General features: G+C 40.9%; 2 protein-coding genes across 4 annotated transcripts; one reads left to right on the forward strand and one right to left on the reverse strand.

Moving 5' to 3' along the window:
* Nucleotides 1–793: 793 nt before the first annotated feature.
* ptdss1a (phosphatidylserine synthase 1a) lies at nucleotides 794–7,756 on the reverse strand. The gene is made up of 13 exons (XM_034610214.1): nucleotides 7,388–7,756; nucleotides 6,819–6,910; nucleotides 6,406–6,450; nucleotides 6,192–6,316; nucleotides 5,933–6,091; nucleotides 5,548–5,699; nucleotides 4,868–5,009; nucleotides 2,819–2,931; nucleotides 2,561–2,626; nucleotides 2,306–2,405; nucleotides 2,041–2,109; nucleotides 1,137–1,203; nucleotides 794–1,015 (listed from the first exon to the last, which is right to left on the reverse strand). The coding sequence occupies exons 1-13, from the start codon at nucleotides 7,567–7,569 to the stop codon at nucleotides 924–926; spliced, it is 1,404 nt and encodes a 467-aa protein (XP_034466105.1). The 5' UTR covers nucleotides 7,570–7,756; the 3' UTR covers nucleotides 794–923.
* Nucleotides 7,757–9,203: 1,447 nt separating this feature from the next.
* LOC117776343 (solute carrier family 45 member 4-like) lies at nucleotides 9,204–21,401 on the forward strand. 3 transcript variants are annotated; one of them, XM_034610198.1, is made up of 13 exons: nucleotides 9,204–9,426; nucleotides 10,572–11,512; nucleotides 13,987–14,175; nucleotides 14,263–14,442; nucleotides 14,575–15,239; nucleotides 16,426–16,572; nucleotides 18,365–18,613; nucleotides 18,719–18,838; nucleotides 19,065–19,164; nucleotides 19,251–19,331; nucleotides 19,484–19,614; nucleotides 19,718–19,786; nucleotides 20,036–21,401. In XM_034610198.1, exons 2-13 carry the CDS (start codon nucleotides 11,254–11,256, stop codon nucleotides 20,333–20,335), a joined length of 2,490 nt encoding a protein of 829 aa, XP_034466089.1. In that variant the 5' UTR covers nucleotides 9,204–9,426; nucleotides 10,572–11,253; the 3' UTR covers nucleotides 20,336–21,401. The 3 variants fall into 3 exon arrangements, with proteins under 3 accessions (XP_034466089.1, XP_034466086.1, XP_034466087.1); XM_034610195.1 differs by having other exon boundaries at nucleotides 9,205–9,426; nucleotides 16,423–16,572; XM_034610196.1 differs by having other exon boundaries at nucleotides 9,205–9,426; nucleotides 10,575–11,512; nucleotides 16,423–16,572.

Consider the following 21,401-nt stretch of genomic DNA (forward strand, 5'->3'; position numbering starts at 1 on the left):
GATGGACAGGGAGAGAGAGAGTATAAATCACTCAAGGTCACAACGATTCACAAAATATTCAAACAGTACAGTATCTCCAAGATAACATTCTGAAAAGTGCTTAAACTGTGTGCTTCGCTTTGTTCCAGGTCGAACGCAAAACTCAGACGATGATCTGATCAAAGCTAAAGCCGTCCTGCATTGAAATCCTGTCCACATTCAAGTTAAAAAAAAAAACACAAAACAAATGTGAACACCTAGGATGTACAATAATAGACAATCTGTGACAGGTACTAATAAAAAAAAGACTTTTAAGCCTTTCTGTGCTATAAACATAGAGGCTCCAATTAACGTGATAAATTCCACAAAATGGCTTTTAACATTGAAATGTGTTGAACCAACATACTGGAGTTAAGGCTGGTGTATAAACCAGTCAAATGCACATTAACCATCACTGATATACTGTATGTATTTGATATATTGTAGGATAAATGTTTGAAAATTATAGTTTATCAGCTACTATGATGCATGCAGTCACATCTAGGATCGGCTCTTTTTATTGCCACCTCTTTCTCTCTCACACACCAAAACATCCACTGTTTCTCACTCTCCTCACACAAATACACAAACCTGTGATCAGTGATTTAGGAGCTTGTAGTACTACAGCACACGGTTTAGTGTGCATCTCTGTAGCCCAACCCTCAGAACACCCCTAATTACACTACATGGACCTGGTCATCCACTTAGTCCCTGCTGTCTCCGCTCGCTCTACTATAGGTGGGGGGGGTGGGGGGGGTGGGGGGGGGGGGGGGGGGGGGGTGGGTGGGTTCTAGACTTCAATAATACCAGGGCGTGGTAATATCTTTCACCCCCTAGTCAACCCGTGATCCTTCACACCTGGCTCCTCGGGGTGAGTTTAAGAGTCACCCGCCACCTTCTGGCTCTTACTGGCCGTCCAGGCCGTTGGTGGATTTGGTCTCTGAGTCCTTCCCTCTCCATCTGGTTGTAGGGGTGTCTTCATCCAACTCCGTCTCTCCTAAAATATGATGATCCCATAATATTTAGTTTATAAAAAGATTTAAGTGAACTGTGTGCATTTACAGTGTCAGACTGAGAATTTTTATATGGTTAATAAATGACCAGTAAAGACACTGTACCTTTAAATTCTTCTGACACATGGTCATCATATTCTGTGTAATTACCGTCGTCGCATTCTGAGAAGCACTGAGAGATGAGAGGAGGTTCAGACACATGACACACACTCACACATACCATTAACTTGACAGGGAACATAGAAAAAGTAACTGAGCCCAGCAAACATTTCAGGGAATGGGACTCAGAGTTAATATTGTCTGAGATTCCTCAGGAGCAAAGCCAGCTGACTCTTTAGGCGTGGCACATGTTAGATCATGGTTTGAGCTTTTTGTCAATTAAACATACATTAGCTGAATGTTCTGTTTATTATTATATTATTGTTATTTATTTATGTTCTGTGTTTTTTGCCATTATCTGCTTGCATCTATATTTGAAACTATTACTTCATTGCTGCCCCTCTTGACCATGACCCCACAGCAGAAGAGATCCTGTATCGCAATGGGACCATCCTGATTAAATGAAGGTCAAATTACTTTCTACTGGCTGACAGTCACATTAATTCTGTTTGGAAAGTGTACAGTTTGTCCATGGACTTGGTTTGGATAAAAATATGGAACAGCAGCTGGTTTGATTATTATTGGAATTGTTGATTTGGTCTTTTTTTAGTCTGCACCACAAGTTTAAAAATGAAGAGAGCCATCTTTCCTAGTTATAATGCTTGGTAGAACATAGTAAAGTCGCTGTGGTGACTTTTACATAACATTGGTGCTTATTCAGACATGAGAACAACATGTTAAATAGCTTTCACATTTACATCACAAGGAGAACAGGTGCACGTGTGTAAACCTTCAGAGTTTTAAACAAACACAAGGACTGACTAGTTCCTTATAAACAAACATTTTCCAGGACAAAATGTAATCACCTATATGCGAGACTTAACAAGGCCAAAGACACATATAGACATACCTTTCCTCTTGGACCATAATTTTCTGCATACCACACCATTACAAACAGGCACAGGAATGTAATGAAGGCCTGGAAACAGATAAACCATAACAGAAGCTGGTTAATGATTCATGGACAATAACTAACAGCACTAACTAAAAATGACAGTGTGTTGGTGGCAAAGTTAAGGCTCAAGGTTTGATGCATTAAAGCATAAAGCGTGATGAGCTACAGAAGACAGCAGGAAATCCCTCTGATACAGAAACATGTGGAATTCTGATCTTACCAAACACACTAGCCAGAGGATCACATAGAGGATCTGTGTTTTTGAGAACAATTCCTGTCCAAACTTAATGCAGGCCAAGGCCTCCAGGAAAGCAATGGCCCTGTGAAATGAAGGGAGGACAAAACAGACACACACAACTGAAACCGTCGACTCGTCTGCAGAAAACTATAAATTAACTGGAAAACAAACTGTATGGATACACAGGTGAACTACAGTTCACACACAAATATGCACTTTACAATAGGTTTCACTCACCCAAACACCCAACACTGGGTCCCAACTCTCTTGCATTGTGTGTCGGTCAGGTACGCATAATACTGCCTAAAGCAAAAACAAACAGTGCAAACACAGTGTAAACACATTTCACTTGCTGTTTGACTGACTGACAGTTTTCTCAAACTGTCAAAACAAGGAACTGGATACAAGCAGGAATCAATATACTTCATCTTAAAAAATGTCACATCAACAGTTTCTATAGGGAGCGGTTCCCTGCTGATAAAATTGTGTTCCTACCTGACTGTTGGAGCTGTGATGATACCGACGAACAAGATTCGACACCAGCTGAGAGCATGGCACGCAGGAAACACAAAGATGTGCTTGAGGAAGAATGTGTTCAACTCTGTTAGCTGTGAACAAAAAAAATACAACAGAGAGAAGATAATGTTTAAAAGCTATGAAAAAACTTAATGTATGGTTTATTATTGGCAGGAGAAGAGATATTACTGTCATTTAGAGTTAAATTGTTTTGCCTTTTTAGACACAGTCAAACAATATTACATATCTTTTATGCAATTAATAATATTAAATATGTTTTATTGTGTGGATGAGGTCCAGCACACCAAAGATGAGCATTATTTTCCCTGCTGATTCTTGACTTGTTTTAGGGGCTTTTTGTCTTCCGTCATGTAAAACTAAAGCTAAGCTATATATAGTCAGATGACTAACTTGGATAATCGAGAACATTCCGCGGTGCACAGTGACCTAAGCTGGGCTCAGACTACAGGAATTTCTGGCCAATTTAACCCAGAGAATCGAAACAGAAATCGGGTCTGGAACCTTGGTTCTGATGTTCGTCCCCAAATTATCTTGTGGTGTGACACAAAGCTGTTCCTTAACCTCCTGAAATGCCTGCGGAATCATCGGGCTGCCCCAATGAATTGTCAAATGTGAAAAACATTTAAGATTTAAACATCAGGATGATTACACCCATACTTTGGGTGGAACGGCAACAGCCAATGAGAGAGACAGAGAGAGTCCGAAGCAGCTAATGGTGCTGCCAAGCAATTTCTTAAATCTGTAGTGTGAGCATGTTTAAGTTTATAGAGAAGAATATAAGAATTGTAAAGATTCTTTCTATGTACGTGTTGCATTCGGATTTCAAAATGTATTAGGTTTTTAAAACTCCTGTAGTCTGAGCCCTGCTTTGCAGTGTTCATGTATTTTCAAACACCTCTTTCACAACAGACATGTTGATGTCATAGAAGCAGAAAAGTGCAGGTGTGGAAATAACTTTTAATGACGGCTCTGTTCCATTAACATGGGCCAGCGAGCCGTGCCAGTGAGGCGGCTTGGACGCAAGCAGTGCCCTGGAACAGGCCCACCTTCAAGGAATGCAGCCATTAATGTTGTTGCTGTTCGTTAAACATGTGGTCGACAAGTCGAAATGGGTGCTGTGAGTAAACACATTATAGGCAGATGCATTGAAAAATTATTAATGAAATCTGGACCTCTCTTGATCACATGTATGTAATTTCCAGTAAAATAATGTTAGACTGGTTTGGTTTTATGGTATTCATAATGAAACCTTTCACTGGTTATATACACAGCATATAAATTCTATTACACAATCTTGTTGAAAGCACTTTGGGTTGAGTTTAGGACACTCACACACACAAAGATTATCTTACAACGCAAGTAACACTTGATGTAACACATTGGCAACAACCTTGTTCATTCATGTCCACAATGGAAGATAATGAGAGGAAGACTTGCAACTGTGTTATTCACTCATTTGGCCCGAAGCCTGTGTGGTTGAACTCAGGAAAGAGCTGCTCAACTGTCACCACACTGAACAGAGCCGTCCCCTTCTCTTCAGTTAATTCTACTACTGGTAATTACTCTTTAAAAGGCTCAAGAGATTTGGGATCTTTTTGAGGAAGAGAGAGAATTACAATGTTGTTTCATCACCATACAGAAATTGGAGAAATGCCAGCTTCCATCGCCATGGCAGCCAGCGGCTAGAATTGTTGGCACTCATAGCTGACTCTCTAGTGTAGTGCAATGGAGCTTACTCAAGTTCTGCATCCATGGTTTTCTCATTACCATGAAATACCCTCAAGTAATCCAGCCTGTCTTTTACTCTTATGGGATTAGCTGTTAACGTGTAGACAGCAGGATACTCATTCATTATATGGATCTCTGTAGGACAGAGGTTTTACATTTCAACAATGGGGAAGCCAATTAGATAAGCACGACTTAGCACGCAGAGCATATCGGATGATCTCTGACTAGTCAGCACTTAGTCACCGGGAGATGGCGAGAGAGGATTTCTCAGCGACCCACCTGCCAGATGATCATGAAGAGATAGACGCCCATCACTCGCTGCAGGGAGGACTTGGGGTCAAGCCAGCGTACGTAGGTCCAGCTTGCAGGGGTGAACTGTAGCGCGGCTCGTTTGATCTTCCCTGTGGTGGTGTGGATGTCCCTGGAAGAAAAGCACGAGAGAAGGGTTTCAAAAGCGTGCAGGTAGATTTAGTATTATGTTGGTGCAGCAGACAAAAGCAGATGAAAGTAATGCCACCACCCTAAATCATTTAGTCTATTCGTCCCTGATGAACAAGTGGGATCATATTACAGAACAATTTATGAATATTTAATGTTGTACTTATTTTTGATTTTACGCATTTTAACATGGATCTACCAATGATGTTAAAAACACATTTAAGAGGAATAAAGTAAAAGTAAAGCTGCTGTTCATAGCTTACAATAAAAAAAAATTGTTGCACTTACATAATAAAAGCATGAAGGGCAAAAAATAAAGAACCATATGGGCTAGATTTACTGGGTGTATTGATACTAGGTGTAATCGGGGTTAATCATATGCATGAGACTTACAATATAAACCCAAATACTTCACAACCTATAAATGAGAACAAAAGAAAACCGTACAGCTGAGTTTGTTTGAGTAGCTGGATAAAAATCTTAACACAGTTGTAGTTAATTTCCAGACTGCATGGTCGTACTTAATACTGGCCCAGTGGTAGGTCCTCATCTCCAAAAAGCGACACACAGTCATGCCAAGCCAGATGCCCCCTCCATTACACAGCAGAATATCCAGAATCACCTGGTCCCACCAGCACTCAGCAAAGTTAGGCAGCAGATGCATGAAGAACAGCTATGTAGACAGGAGAACAGAATGGAATCAGAGTCTACGTCATATCGGGAAGCCTGTTAACTGATCAGCCTTTAATAATATTTTTTACAAAATCATTCTGAAACTTATCAAATTCCACCAGTTAACCACTTACATCAGCAGCTTATTTGAACTTAAAATGTCTCCATTAAGGGAAAGAGACAGATGGAGTTACAGACAGAGATATAGTGATGCCAACATGTGTGCCTCTGTACCTCAGTGAGCTCCCAGGTAATACTGATGGTCCAGCACAGGCCATAGCTTCGAATGAGCAGGGCCTTCATGCCCCAACCCCAGAAATGGCTGAATGCAAAAATGTCAAAATGGCTCAGGATTCTCTCCCAGGTGATGTCATGGCAGTTCACAGCATATTCCTGCAGAGAGCAGCGCACACAGCCTCATTACAGTGATTAACAATCCCCTGATAGTGGATCAATCTAAAAAACATTTTCTGCTTAAGCCGAAACCACTCACCATTATGTCTGCTTCTCTCTTGGCGTAGCGCAGGTTTTGGTCCAACCAGTACATCAGCTGTTTCACTTGCTGCCAGTTGAGGAAGATGATGAAAACCAGGAACAGGAAGTAGATGACACTCAGACCTGGGTAGCAGAAGGACATGACATTAAGAGGGGGGAATTTAAGGTCGGAAAACAACAGCGCTTCTGCTCTCAGAGACTCAAGTACTCACCAAAAACCATTCGCCATATCGCTGGATGTGGCCTGGTGAATGGGCCTGCAACGAGGAACAGGATGTGAAAGATAAGCACATGTTACACATCCATCAAACAAATCAACTATTTGTAACATGTCACTTGCACTTTTCTTTTATCCACAATAAGTTTAGATGTTTACAATCCCTGTGTAAGAACTGTACAAATAGTGGAAATAAAAATGTACCACTAGTTCCCCCAGTATTCAAATTTAGCTTTTACAGTCTGTTTAATTTTGTTTACTTTATTCCTCTCATAAAAAGACCCATATTGACTCATGTAAAAACTGTCTAAATGGAACTTTGCTTAAAGGAAGCACCTCCAGTTAACCTGCCCAAACAAAACAATATGTCCATTTCCTTTTTTTTTTATTATTATATTTATTACCAACCGTTTGGAAATGCCAAAACACTGATGACAAGGAAGAAGGAGATGACCAGGATGAGCCCCACCCAGAGGTTACTGTCAGGGTTTCCATCATCTCTGCAGGAAGAGTGAACACAAGTCACAAATGTGGAAGTTATTCTGTTCCCCTAGCAGCTGTAGTGATGTGAATGTGCCTCACGTGTCTTCAGGTTTCACATAGGAACGAACAACAGACATTACAGTAGATTTTTTAAAAAAAAGGAGGAAATGTGGTTTGTAAAGCTCATATGCGATTTAAACGTAAGGTTTTCCTGCTGGTTGCATGGTTGAAGCTAACATCGGCAGAGGAGGCAGTGGTCCTCTACTGGGATTATATGACACAAACAGATTTTTTTATCAGCTGAGGTTGAAGATGAATGGCAGGAGAGAGTGAACGAGGTTAAGAGTGGGGACGTTATCTCCGTGTAAACCTGCTTCCTGCGATAAAACCCAGCGGAGACTCACAGAGCATCACTGCTGCTGTTAGCTCACCGTGCTAACCCCCCCACCCACCCCCCAACCGGGCTAGCATCGCTAGCCGCGTGACCGTCGTACCTTGCGAAGGCGAAGTACATCAGACTGAGCACCGTGCATGTCAGCAGGGTGATGGTGTGCGGCCTGTAGAAGAACTCGATGGTGATATCCTCGACCTGCTGCTCGTTTATCATTCGGAAGTGCATCCTGTAGTTCACATCATGCTTGCTCAGGGTGTGGGAGCCGCTGTAGACGGACGCCATAGAAGGAAGCAGCCCGGAGAGGAGAGGAGCGGAGCGGCAGCACCTAAACCCGGACAGTTCGCTGCAGCTCACAGGAAGCAGAGAGAGTAACTCACTGGAATCACATGTCCATCTGAGCACGGCGGAGGCAGCTCAGCAGGGTGACAGCGGTGCAGGGCGAAGGCGAGACACTCACTGGGCTTTTGATGCTTGGTTTTTGATTGGTGTACTTGCTTTCTGGGAGGGGTCCCAACGCGGAAGAGTCCACATGACCTCCTTCATCATGAACTGTTTTTTTCTTTTTGTATGTGACCTCCACACAAAGACTTTTACAGTTACCCAGTTAATATTAACTGTACAATCAGCCCTGCCTACAATAAACCACATGGATTTCACTTTTTACTCATTTATGTGTGTGCAATTCCATTGCCCGTGAATGTGCAATACGGTCAACTGTTTGTATTCTTTTTACACTTTTTACACAATAATGAATTATTCCTACTCTATATTTTAAATTTCTTTGTGTTTATTTTGCATATTTACTTATTTATTACTCTTACTAGTGTGTATTTTTTGTCATCTTTGCTTCTACAACACTGTAAATGTCCCCTCTGTGGGACTAATAAAGTCTTTTCTTATCTTGTTTCCTCTCATCTCATCTCATCTCACGTCATCTTATTTTATTTTATTTTATTTTATTTTATTTTATTTTATTTTATTTTATTTTATTTTATCTTATCTTATCTTATCTTATCTTATCTTATCTTTCTTTGTCTTGTCTTGTCTTGTCTTGTCTTGTCTTTCCTTGTTTGGCCTTGTCTGGTCTTGTCTTGTCTTAAACCTCCTGCCTGATCAAACTCATTAAATATATATGTGTACACATGTCTAAATATAAAATCTAAAGTGAAGTATACTGAAGTGCACAGCGTGTCTGGTAAATTCAACAGAGAGTGAAATAATCAATACTTCAACAAGACCTTGTTTTGTCAGGACGACAATACAATCCCAGATACATTGAAAAGCTTAAGTGTTCAAGTTTTCAATCCACATCGATGGTTAACATGCAACCCAGAGGTGCTTGTTGTGTTTCACATCCACTTCACCTTTAAGATTATTTATGCATTTTATAACATTGTATCAAAATTGCAAGTTGGCCACTGCAAGAACATATTTAGAGTGACTACCACTTTTGTGCTGCAGAGGGCGACATTGCTCTGCGTTTCAAGGAGAATAACAGTCGTCAGAGAGCAGAGAAAAAGTTTTGAGTCAGATACTATTACTATACTATTCTATTTTACTTTTTTAAATTTGTATTCTAATTTTCTAACTCTGTAAAGTGGACTTTGGTACATTGAAAGGCGCTTTATAAATCAAAGTTATTATTATTATGATTATGATTATTAATAGTATTGTTATTAGTGTGATATGTTTCAATGTTGTAATTTGAAAATATAATGCCTCTTTTTAAATTGTTTGATAAATTATTATCATTATGATGATGATGATGATGAATATGATGACGATTTTTTCCCTTCTTCTTCTTATTAGTATTGTCACTATAATTATTATTAGCACTAAAAGTATCAATAATTCTATTATCATTATAATAAATATTATTATTGCTATAAGTAATGAGTAATAAATAAACCGTAAGCTGTTATTACTGAAATTTCCCCGCCCTCCGTGAGTAGATGGCCACGCCCCGCTTTGTTACTGTGGAAACCACTGCGACTGATGCGAGTAGTAAACCAGATGGGCACTCAGTTAGCTAGCGGGGGTTAGCCGGGACTCGCTAACTTCAAATCCAGAGGGTTTCACCTGCGACCTTCCACAACGCGGATGTGGCTCCGCTTCACTTCAAAGGAAGTGCGACCCCAGGTACGTCACGTCTTTCTTGTCTTTCCTTTGGAGTGAGTGAGTGGAACGTTAGCTGTCAGATCCATTAGCCGCCGCCGCCGGTAGCTCGTCAAGGAGCCGTTAGCCCGCAAGTCAAACTCTCAGCGGGTGTAAAGTTAACATGTCCAGAGGAAAGTCCGCGGGACAGAAGCACACGGACCCACCGCCATGTGCACAATCCTCCACCCGCTTACACAGCGCTGAGCAGGCTCCCTTTCTAAAGTGTAGCCTGTAGAAAAGGTGGAGGTAGGAAAGCATGTCCGAACCAGTCCAGCAAGCCCACGGACACATTCCTGTTGTGAGACATTTCTACTGAGCCCGGGCTAGGAACACACGCAGGGGCAGGTTGCTGTGCCTCCCTGTGCAAACATCACGGTCCCAAAACACTGTCTCACATCTGTGGTTTCAACGCGCAGTCTACTTTGTTGAACAGTATCTCACGCGTGACCCAAGCTTGACCTAAGAAATGAAGAGATCGGATAAAAGAACAAGAGAGCAATGGGGCCTAACTATCCCCCCAAAAAGCAGCTCGCATCCCTGTTAGGTACCGCGTGTTAGCTGTTGGTAACTGTTGCGCAATAGCAATGGTGGCTGATTGCTTAATGTGACTTTTGATCATGCCCATAAGACCGTGGGCATGATTTGTAGTTCAACGTTTATGGGCCTCACGTGATTTCACTTTTACAGATCAAAGACAATATGTGAATGAAATGCTTGAGATAATAAAGGTGTGTAAAAAAAACAACAACAACAACCTCTTGAGTTAGTTCTGTGTAAAAGGATACATTTTACATCAAGTTGAAACGTGTTGCCAGGGATCTGTCACCAGAGCAGGGCAACGCTTTTCTGAAGCCAGGAAATGTTTTAGTTTCCCCTCATGGGACCCAACTGCACTGAAATGTTTTTATACATGGGAACACTTTAGTATTTGTTCCATGACTACACATTATACTACAACAAATTAAATATAGATTATTTCTCTTATCAATCAGTATCTGTAACGTGTGAATTTTTTTTATTGTAATTAAAGGTTCAGTAAATATTTTAAGATTGGGCATATTAAACAGGTGCAATGTACTATTATAAAGCTTTAGCCGACTGTCTCTGTCTACTTGTCTGTTATTCAGCAGGTTGCCGTGTGACTCAGTGGCTTGGAACCTGATTTGCCCTGAAGTACACTTGGATGCACGTGCACCGACTTCTCCTGACCCACAGACTTCTGCTGACCCATGCACTAATCTTACACATGTGCACGACCTCTGACACACACTGGCGAGCAACGGCAAACACACTTGCTGACCTGTTCTGCACATACACAGGGTTACTGGGAAGCATACTGCAAACATTGCCATGCCTCTCCTCCCTTCTCTTCCACTCTTCACCGCTCCTCCCCTCTGCATACCTCTGGAGCTGCACAGGACTTCTCTGCTCCTTCTGAATTTTTTGTTTGTGCAAGTCACACTGAGGAACACCAACGCTCTCCATCTGAGCCACTGAGCCGTGCACACTGATCAGATTTCAGCATCGATAGCCATAGGATACAATGTATGGAACAAATTTTTACCGTATCTAATTTTGGATGGATTAATCTCATTGGAAAGATGACCACTGCCTCCTCCTCAATTACTTGTGATCTTTTGGCTTCAAGCCCAGAATACGTTGGCCAACAGAGATGCTCACTGATTAATTTTTCTGGATATCTCGGGCTCCTCTATGGCCATTACATGCTCTATTAGGACATTATAAAATACAACATTGTGCTTACATCTAAAAGACAAACGTGGCAATAAGTGATATACACTGATATATATGTATCCTGCAAACGAAATGGTTCCATTTAAGTCAAACCAGACGATAATGGAAGGTGAAGCAGAGGAGAGGGAAGGTTCTGATCTTCCAGTGAAGAGAAAACCTAAGGACGACGAAGAAGAGAGTGAGCAGGAGATGGAGGGCAGAGATGTGCAGATCCCTCTGCATCGCTGGGTGATGCACGGGGCAGTGATGTTTGGACGTGAGTTCTGCTACGCCATGGAAACAGCCCTGGTGACGCCCGTGCTGCTGCAGATAGGTAAGGAAACGCAACACAGTCATATAGAGACGAGCACACTCCTGCTCTTCCTTTTCTCAGCAAACGTTTTAGTCATGTTACAGATACCGTGTCTAAAGATGGAAATTTAGCAATGCTGACAGGACGGCAATTTCCACTCTTCAAGTGTTACTGCTACCATCTTCTATGAATTTTTGAAGGACAGTTTTGGACCCACTGTACATTGAATGGCCTATTCCGAGGTAGCAATTATTAGACTCCTGTACTTTAAGTACACACTGATATGGTAGTAGTTTTGTCAAGCTGGTGTTTATCTTTAATGTGTAGCATGTTGCCCTGTTAAGTATCTTACTTTTGAGCTGTATTTGTGACAGTGTTCATCCTCTGGGTCGTATCAATTTGCCCAGATTCATGAGCATCTTGTTGTATGTTGAATATATGTGTGTAGTTTGGTTTGATTTGTAATGAAGCCTACCTTAGCTATCCAAAAATATTCATCAGTCTAATTTCCAGTTGTCTGGTACCGGCTAAAACAACGTGGAATTCGACTGTCATTTGCGAGACTGGATCTATTGATCTCCCGGGCTGCTCCACTATGTCCACCTGTGTGCCCAACAGGGGCTATGCTGTTAGCTGTCAGTTTTGCCACCATTGCCAAAATAGAACAAAAGCATTTTTTCCCAGGCTAGGTATTGCAAGAATGTGGAACACAGCACATTTCTGTCTCACTGTTTTCCTCCCTGCTCACATTATTGTAAGAAAGATTATCTGTAAAAAAAAAACTTTCAACCAAACCCCATCAACTGTGTTTTTGCACACATCCAGTTTTGCTTGAGTGCTTTACCTGTCATGTCTGTGGAAAATCTATAGTATGGTGTCTATATTTAAATTGTCTTCTTTTAGTCAGTCAAAAGTCAAGGGTCAGACCCTCAGAGAAGAAATATTGTTGTAAATCAGTTACTATGTATACACTTTATTATTTATGTTGTCATAGAATTGGTCTAGTCCACTAGTAGTAACATAACCTGTCACGTACCCATGTATCTTTGTTTCCTCACTCTGTCCATTCAGTGTTGCATCAGTGTATGAAAACACCTCCTTCAGAAACATTAACATGTCAAGCCTGAATGAAGTACACCAAGTTTGAACAGTTGAAACATTAACTCACTTTGACACGGGTCACACGGTAAATGCTTTTGCCAAGCTAGAGATAGCCTGTCTGTCTCTAGCTTGACCATGTATTTATTACTGCAGTCTCGATTGGGTTGTGGGCAGTATATCAAATGTTCACAAGAAACTGTCAGAAATAACAACAGACAGAAATGGTAGAAATATGAATTCCCATGGATAAGTTCTCACTTGTGATTGATGGCACCCAGGATAAATCCGGATTTGGAGTGAGCACACCTCTGCCATCCGCTCAGTTCTCAGCCAGTATGAGTCAGTACTAGAAGATATGGCATCATGCAGCTTATCTGATACTTCCGCTAGTCCAAAGGTCTTCATGCAATATTTCTGAAAGGGAATGGTGTGGACGTGATGAAGGATTGGCAGCACAGTAAATCCACCATTTCAGGCATGTTGGAAGTTGTGGAACATGTCAAAACATTGAGGCAACACAATCAGTCTGAGGAGCACGTGTTCACAAAATCATATTTACTGGCAACAAAGTTGGACCTTCAAGTTATTCCCATGCCAAACAAGTGTTTGGGACTTTTTTTTTAACTCCAACATTGCTTTAGCTGTGTTAATTTTGATGTCAAAAACTCCTCAGGGTAACTTCCTGGAGGTCTGTTGACATAAGAGTCTGAGCAGCAATGGGAAATATGGATATTAAGCAATAAATGAATCTGTGGTTTTTTTTTAACTGAAAGTGGAAAGAAGGTAGGAGTGGGCAAAACATGATGGGCAACAGGCTGATTCCATGAGAACCAGTCAGCCGACATAGACATTAAGAGCTCATGTCTATATATGGGGTGGAAAATTAGTCTCAGAGAGAATTTTTTTTTTTTTTAACCATAACTGATGTGAATTGTCTCACATACATTTTACATACATGTGTGACAAACTGGTAAAATTTAAACTGTCAAACAACATTGCTATCAGTTTGTATATAAGTATTTCTTTTGACTGAGTCAACTGAGACCACTTTCCTGGCTGGTTGCTGCATATTTCTGTTTGGATTCTAACAGGTCTAGTGGTTCTTTAGCTTTGCAACTGTTGTCATGTGCTACGCTTTTATAAAATACTGGAAAACATTAACCTTTTATGCAGAAACCCCCCCCCCCCCTCAAACTGCTTTAGTTTTTCAAGTTCCTGCAGGACAAATGTCTGAAAGATTGCGTCATGATGAGTAAAAGCACAACTCTTTTCTGCTTGATTCATAATTTTTTCAATTTGCACCTGATATTTGTTGATTCATAGAGCAGGTAAAAGCATTGCTGCATTAAGTTCATGTCTCCTCTAATATCCTTTAATCATACTTTTGTTTTTAGGCCTTCCTGAGCAATATTACAGTTTAACCTGGTTCCTCAGTCCTATACTCGGTCTCCTCTTCACACCCTTGATCGGCTCAGCCAGTGACCGATGCACTCTGCGATGGGGCAGAAGACGACCATTCATTCTGGCCTTGTGTGTGGGTGTGCTGCTGGGAGTGGCACTGTTTTTAAATGGCTCATTGCTAGGTGAGTAGAGGGTTTCAAATGACTCACTGTATATTTGGCGATTAGTGTTTTAACCTCATCTGTGTATATTATGTGGTGTTTTTTCAGGCCTTTCCCTTGGCGACAGCCTCAACAACCAGCCAATTGGCATCGTCCTTACTGTATTAGGTGTGGTTGTGCTGGACTTCAGTGCTGATGCCTCTGAAGGACCAATCAGAGCTTACCTTCTGGATGTTGCTGACACTGAGGAGCAAGATATGGCCCTGAATATTCATGCCTTCTCTGCTGGTATGAACACACACGCCAGGCACATGGACCTGTTTAAATCTCAGCTGTTCAAGAGATTTGTCTGTTGTGTTGGTCCTTGTGTCTTGGCATTATAATTAAAATGTGTATCCGTGTCTACTCCTGTTGCTCCAGGGCTCGGTGGAGCAGTGGGCTACATGTTGGGTGGCCTGGACTGGACTGGCACAGCTCTGGGCCAAGCATTTAAGTCACAGGAACAGGTTCTTTTCCTGTTTGCGGGCATCATCTTCATTATCTCAGTCATACTGCATATGCTCAGTATCCCTGAGCGACCTTTCTCTCCATCTAACCTGCTTAAAGTCACAGGAAGTGGGGAGTCTACCAGCCAGTTGTCTTTTAGGCCTGTCGGCCACGCACCTTTACTTGATGTGATTGCAGAGGAGGATGCTTCTGCTCAAGCCACATCCCAGGAGAATAACGAATCAGACCCAGAAGAAAGCGAAATGGATTTCCTTACTGTGGAGAGAGTGCGAAGTAAAAGTGACTCAATCTTAGCCATGGCAGTGTCTACGATCGAGCTGGATCCTGACCTTCACCCAGATGCACAGCTTTTCCTTCCAGAGATGCATCACTTTATATCAGAGCGCCAGGGAGAGCTAGAATATGCTTTCAAGCCATCAGACCACAGAATATGGTCGTCGTCTCCGCCTGGTGGATCATCCGCCCTGACTGATGTGATGATGTTAGAGCCAAAATACCCTGAACAAAAGGATCCAACAAACTGTCCTTGTTCTCTCCTTCAGAGCAGTTCTGGCCATGAGGGCTTACATCAGAGACAGGTGAAAACAGCTGCTACGGTTACACATGATGTTTGTGTTGGATTAAAATACCTTCACCAATGCTTACTTAAAAAAATGATGGCAACAAAGTGACACGTAATATAATTGAGCACATTTTAAATGCCACAAATTTAATTAAAAAGTCTCGAATAAATCAACTAAATCTAAACCAAAACATTTGTAAGATTTGATGAATCACAATCAATTTCACAAGGAAAACATATTTACATTTACTCTTTATCTGAACTAATTATCTGTGTCAAATTAATTAAGATTTACTCATATTGAATTTAGATTGATCATTTATCTGTGATTCTAATTTATACTTACTAACTATATTGGTGAATTAGATTTGAAGTTAATTTAGAGTCACTAAAAATCTGGGTGAAATTGATTTGAATTCACTAAATAACAGTCCTTATTCTAACTTGTATTTTAGCACATTGTTACTTAGTTCAAAACATTTACAGTGATATTCTTATTTATCTCTACATTTAATACTTGTTTGAATTTAACTGCACTTCAACATTATGAGATGTCACTTTGTTGCCATTATTAATATTTAAAATAACTCAATATCATGCCTCTTTAGTGCAACAGTAAACTTAAGTTTGGCCAACAGATCACAATGACAAAAAGAACAGCAGGTACAACTGCATTTATTTATCCAACTATGTCCAAACATGTTAACAACAACAGTGTTGAAGTGCAACATGACAAAGATAACACACTAAACAGAAGGAGGAGCTATAAGAAAACAATGGCAAATCCAAAAGTTGATTTTAAAAAAACATTTAACATAACATTCTGCACTGCAAAATATACAGTAATGTGTGCGGACCTTTACTCAACATGCACTATATGTGAAATGTGCCATCACAGCATATTGTGTATTGGATAGAAGTGTGAGACTTACTTGACAAACTACAGTCAACAATTCTTCATACACCTGAAAAGAAAATGATATTAGCTTTACTTCAATAATTAATATTTTGGAACAAATTAGAAGTAATGAAACACACTAAGTCAACATTTGCCAACAGTATTTTAAAACCTGCACAGACACAAATGATGTGATTGTTTCACATTTTCTTAATATATGAAACTCTTTAGAGACAGAAAACTGTGTTGCAGATATCTAAGATGTATAACATGTGGTCTCTCTGCCTCTCTACCATCCCAGCAGGTCAAGGCTGCCAATGGTATCAATACTTGCATATCCTCTCCTGATCACACCAATACAGAGAAAGGCCATGCCTCCAGTAAGCTCGGGACCCGCCTCCTGAGCACATCAGTTTCATCGAGGCCACACCGACACACCTTTTACAGACAAGTACAATTGGATTTATAATTTTTTTTAAGATTGTTTTTTATATATATTCTATTGAGCATCAATGATACAAGATATCCACAGAACAAGAATAAAGTTTTTGTTGTTTTTTCTCACGTCTTGAAATCCCACCCCCCACCCCATCTCTGGGTGATAGACGCAACAAAAAAGGGCAAAAACTAAAAATAAGGTAAAATTAAATAATAAAAAGGGAAAAAATAAGGACACAGAATACCGTGCCTCACTGACATTGGGGTAACATTGAGACGATCTGTGATCAGTGTAATAAATTCTGTGGTGAGATGTTTGGTAGCTGAAATTCAGTTGCCAGGTCAGTGAAGGATATGAAGATCCCGTTGTTATGCAAACCATTAATGTATCTTATACCCTTATCAGACCAAAGTTGAAAGGCAGAATCGATTTGTAGATTGCTTGAAATTGTGATTATGGAATACAGGGGCAGAAGTAGAGGAAACCTGAAGGCCGAAATGCTTTCTAAACTGCAACCAGTTTTTAAGAAACTGAGTGACTACTGGACTAATTGATAACCTGATAGTTGGCCAAATAATAAAAATATATAAATAAATAAATAAAAAGAGACAATATCAAAAACAGAGCGAAGCCCCCGACCCGAGTGCCCCTCACCCCCAACCCTGCAACTGATGTGTCCTTGACACAAAAGTGCACTCCATGCTGCATTCTTCAAAATTCTTCAGAGGTTCCTTTCCTTTTCGCAATTTGTATATATATATGTCCCATCTGATTGTCAGTAAGTTAACATGTCCACTCTTTCTGCTACAACCAAAATGGTTATTTGTTCCACGTCAGGTAGCAAAGAGTAAAATTAGCACTGATATTATTAGTCAACACAACTTGCGTAGGCAGCTGATGTATGAGTCGGATCAATCCTCCTCCGACGGGGAGCTGCTCTTCTGGTGTGTGGCCAAAAACTGTTGTGCTTCTTTTACCGATGAGAGACGCCTTCTGCTCCCGCCTTTAGTCGTGATGAACAGCTGCACTGGATGCAGAAATTAAGGCTTCAGGTTGTGACTGTACAGCTGATGCATGACCTCCTTGTACTCAGCACACTGCTCCACCACTTCGGCACAGTAATCTTCGTATATGTAGACCAGCTTGTCTTTATATTTTAGCTCGCCTCGCTTCTTACGTGCACGATGAGCTCTATCAAGCACTGGAGGGGAAGAGAGCACATCTTTCCTCAATATATCCACCAGAAGGTTTGAGAAAAACCATGTTGGCTGTGCGCCCTCGACAGCTTCAGGTATTCCTATAGGATGCAGATTACATCGTCTACTTCTCCCCTCTTGGTCAGTGAGTTTAGCTCTCAGCTTAGCATTGTCATCAGCCAAAGTGGCTTGTGGTGCCTGTAAGGACTGCAGCCGGTTTAAGGCAGACTCCAGGTCAGAGATGCGTGGTTCGTCACCGTGGTCTGTATCCAGTCTAGTTTGGAGTCGATAGCAGAAAGTCTGCATTGTTTATGTTAGCAATGCCAGCCGGCGATGCATCGTGTTCTAGTTTTTTTGTTTTACTTGTGGGCACAAGTTGTTCATGTACCGTTTGTTACTTGTTCTTGCAATGTTGAGTAAAATAGATTGAATAATTAGTCAAGATATAAACTGTGTGATGCGAGCTGGGAAAAAAACGCCACTACTCCATTCTCAAGCCAACCAGAAGTCCTTTATAATTATTTTTTTTTAATTGTCATAAATACTTTCTGGACACCACAGTTTATTTTTGCAAAAAAAAGCTGATGTATGTCTTTTTTTATCTCCAGCCTTCCTTTACTTTCTCCTACTACGGACGAGTAGGATCGCAGCGCTATCGACTTCGACGGACGACACCTTTGAGCCCTCGGCAAATCACCACTACCCGGAGTCTGAATGACCTGAGTGATCTCCAGGGGCACACAGACCGCAGATTGTTGCAGCTGTCAGCCAGCAGTCTGTCGTCTGAGGGCTCAAGCAGTGAGGGAGAACCAGACAGGGGGACAACTGTTCGACTGCTGTGGTTGTCCATGTTGAAGGTGAAATAAACTTTTTTACCATTGCATCACTGTTACACATGTTAATGAAGTAATTTTCCTTGTGGAAATCCTCATTTCCTCTTTTTTTTTTAATGTCCTATGTAGATGCCAAGGCAGCTGTGGACATTGTGCATATGTCACCTCCTCACATGGTTCTCCTATATAGCTGAAGCTGTGTTTTATACTGATTTCATGGGACAAGTCATCTTCCACGGAGACCCCACGGTACACGTTCACACACACATACGCTCATTAGTATTTAAAGATAGTTGTGTTAACAGATGTGTTTTGGTATTTTGTGTACCATGGAGACCACACAGTAGAAGAACACAGAATCATAAACACACACTACCTATAGTAATATACGCCAAATATAAACACTACAATATCAATTATCCCACTTGTTGTCATGTGAATGATAACTTTGCTGCGATTATTCCACTTTCTTCAGGCACCAGCCAATTCCACGGAGCTACAGAATTATCACAGAGGAGTACAGATGGGCTGCTGGGGACTGGTGGTCTACGCTGCTACTGCTGCTGTCTGCTCTGGTAAAACACCGCTTCAATTTTTAGATCAGGATTCACCTTAATGATGAGTGATCTCTCTCTAATAACTGATATTTCTCTCGACCCAGCCATCCTTCAGAAGTACCTGGATAATTTTGATCTGAGCATCAAGGTCATATACATCGTTGGAACTCTGGGATTTTCAATAGGTCAGTTAATACAGAGAAATAAACAGCTGTCAGCACTAGAGTGTGTTACAGTAGTTTTGGGAGCAGATGCACATATTCTCATTGGGTATGTAGATAAAGGGAAATTTACTTTATTTAGAATTACTCATTGCTTTTATTCCCTCTGATCTCAGGAACTGCAATAATGGCGATCTTCCCTAATGTCTATGTTGCCATGGTGATGATCAGCGGCATGGGCATCATCTCCATGAGTATCTCCTACTGTCCCTATGCATTACTTGGGCAGTATCATGAAATCAAAGAGGTATGTACTCCCCGAAGCATTTAACTTCTTATCTGATCATCTAAAGAGAACTAGATTTGCAGCTGAAGTTACAGTTTCTCTCCTCTCATGTTTTATTCCTCAGTACATTCACCACAGTCCAGCAAACACTCGAAGAGGTTTTGGTATCGACTGCGCCATCTTATCGTGCCAGGTGAGTGTTCACACTTTTTAGACCCAAACTGAAGTTTCCTGTTTTGTCTTACCTTAAACTAATTCAACTATAATAGCCAGGTAACATCTAGCAATTAGCAACATGATTGTTGTTGATTGAACAAATCCCAAAACAGCTTGGTTTAGGCCTTGGTCTATAATAACATGGTAATTTTAACGATTAAAGCATGAATGCCACTATATTTTTGTTGTGATTATGGTCTTACACAGTGTTTTCTTGCATTTCCAGGTCTATATCAGCCAGATTTTGGTTGCATCGGCCCTCGGAGCTGTGGTGGAGGCAGTTGGCAGCGTGCGTGTCATTCCTATAGTGGCCTCTGGGGGCTCCTTCCTTGGCTTCCTTACGGCCTGTTTCCTTGTCATTTATCCCGATATGGAGCCCAGCAGCTCGCCGCCGGACAAGGGTGTGGCGGATTTTTCTGTAGAATCAAAACACAATGGAGAAAGGACCAGTGACCAGAGACTGGCTCTGCTGAACCTCACAGACCAAGACGATTTGCAGAAGACAGAGAATTACTCTGTTGCCTAAGTATGGACAAGGAGACCCTGATCAAGGTTTATCCTCGTCAGGTACAAGCCACAGCATGTGAGGATTATACCAAATTCATCTAATTTACATTTTTGATGGCCTGTGCTTTTCTGGAGGAGGAAAGAGTAGAGGACTGACGGGAAGAACAAGCTCAGTTTTGTGCTGCTCTGCTTGTTTTGATGCTACCTCAACCTTAAAACAAATCAATGTTTGGATGGATGATGATTAATTGTTTCAACACAAGAGAGTCACAAGACTGTGTTTCTATGATGCTATACAGAGACAGCTGGACTTGTTGTTTCACTTCTCATCTGAGAGGCTTCTGTAACTTAACTTAACTGCTCGTTAAATGCCCTTTTCTGACCGGGCATTGACATTTGTCCTGGTTGATCCGATCATGCATGACCACATTCCTACAACAGTGTCAACATGTGTCCTGTGCCACGTTTAAGAACTGCTTACTCAACTGACATCCACTGGCCCCGGACAGCTTCATAATGAACCCAAAAATATTTTACACTTGTCAGTATTTCGCAGGATTTGATTTATTTGAAGAAGTCTGCAGTTTGATTATTATAAAAAAATGCTGACTCTTCACAGACATGTGACCTGTGATTTAGTTTGACTGTTGAAATTAACTTACCTCAGACTACTGAAGTAAACTCTTTCTTTTGTTGCGAAAACATAAATGGGAAGCACAGAGCACTTTCTGTCTCACTACTGAACAGTGCGTTCACACTGATCTTACAGAATGATGTAAAGTTTGACACTTCATAAGGGCTGCTCTATAACTGCTTAATAGACAATCATAACACTGTAGAAATGTTAGTCTGTGTAACTCTGCTCTACTTCTCGACTGAATTCAGATGTAAATATTTGTTCCAATCTGTTGTTTTATAACTGCCACACAGTTTCCAAAGGTCAGGTTTCTACAGTTTCTACATTTTTTTAAAATTTCATTTATTATTCACATTTATGACTTAAGAACCTGTTAGTGTGCAGTTAAAAGTGCTCTTTTCTTATATTTATTCGTTTCTTGCCTTAATAGAAACACATAACATCTGAA

The sequence above is a fragment of the Hippoglossus hippoglossus genome, chromosome 16, assembly GCF_009819705.1.
Source record: "Hippoglossus hippoglossus isolate fHipHip1 chromosome 16, fHipHip1.pri, whole genome shotgun sequence".
NCBI classification, from domain to species: Eukaryota; Metazoa; Chordata; class Actinopteri; order Pleuronectiformes; family Pleuronectidae; genus Hippoglossus; species Hippoglossus hippoglossus.

Bases quoted from the DNA above. Each gene is read 5' to 3' on its own strand.
- ptdss1a (XM_034610214.1), bottom strand. From the start codon at position 7,569: ATGGCGTCCGTCTACAGCGGCTCCCACACCCTGAGCAAGCATGATGTG. The intron at 6,911-7,387 runs GTACGACGGTCA...CTCTTCCTGCAG, and splicing joins ATGTACTTCGCCTTCGCAAG to AGATGATGGAAACCCTGACA. The intron at 2,627-2,818 runs GTAGGAACACAA...TTTTTGCTTTAG, and splicing joins ATCACAGCTCCAACAGTCAG to GCAGTATTATGCGTACCTGA.
- LOC117776343 (XM_034610195.1), top strand. From the start codon at position 11,254: ATGTATCCTGCAAACGAAATGGTTCCATTTAAGTCAAACCAGACGATA. The intron at 14,443-14,574 runs GTATGAACACAC...CTGTTGCTCCAG, and splicing joins TATTCATGCCTTCTCTGCTG to GGCTCGGTGGAGCAGTGGGC. The intron at 19,332-19,483 runs GTCAGTTAATAC...CTCTGATCTCAG, and splicing joins AACTCTGGGATTTTCAATAG to GAACTGCAATAATGGCGATC.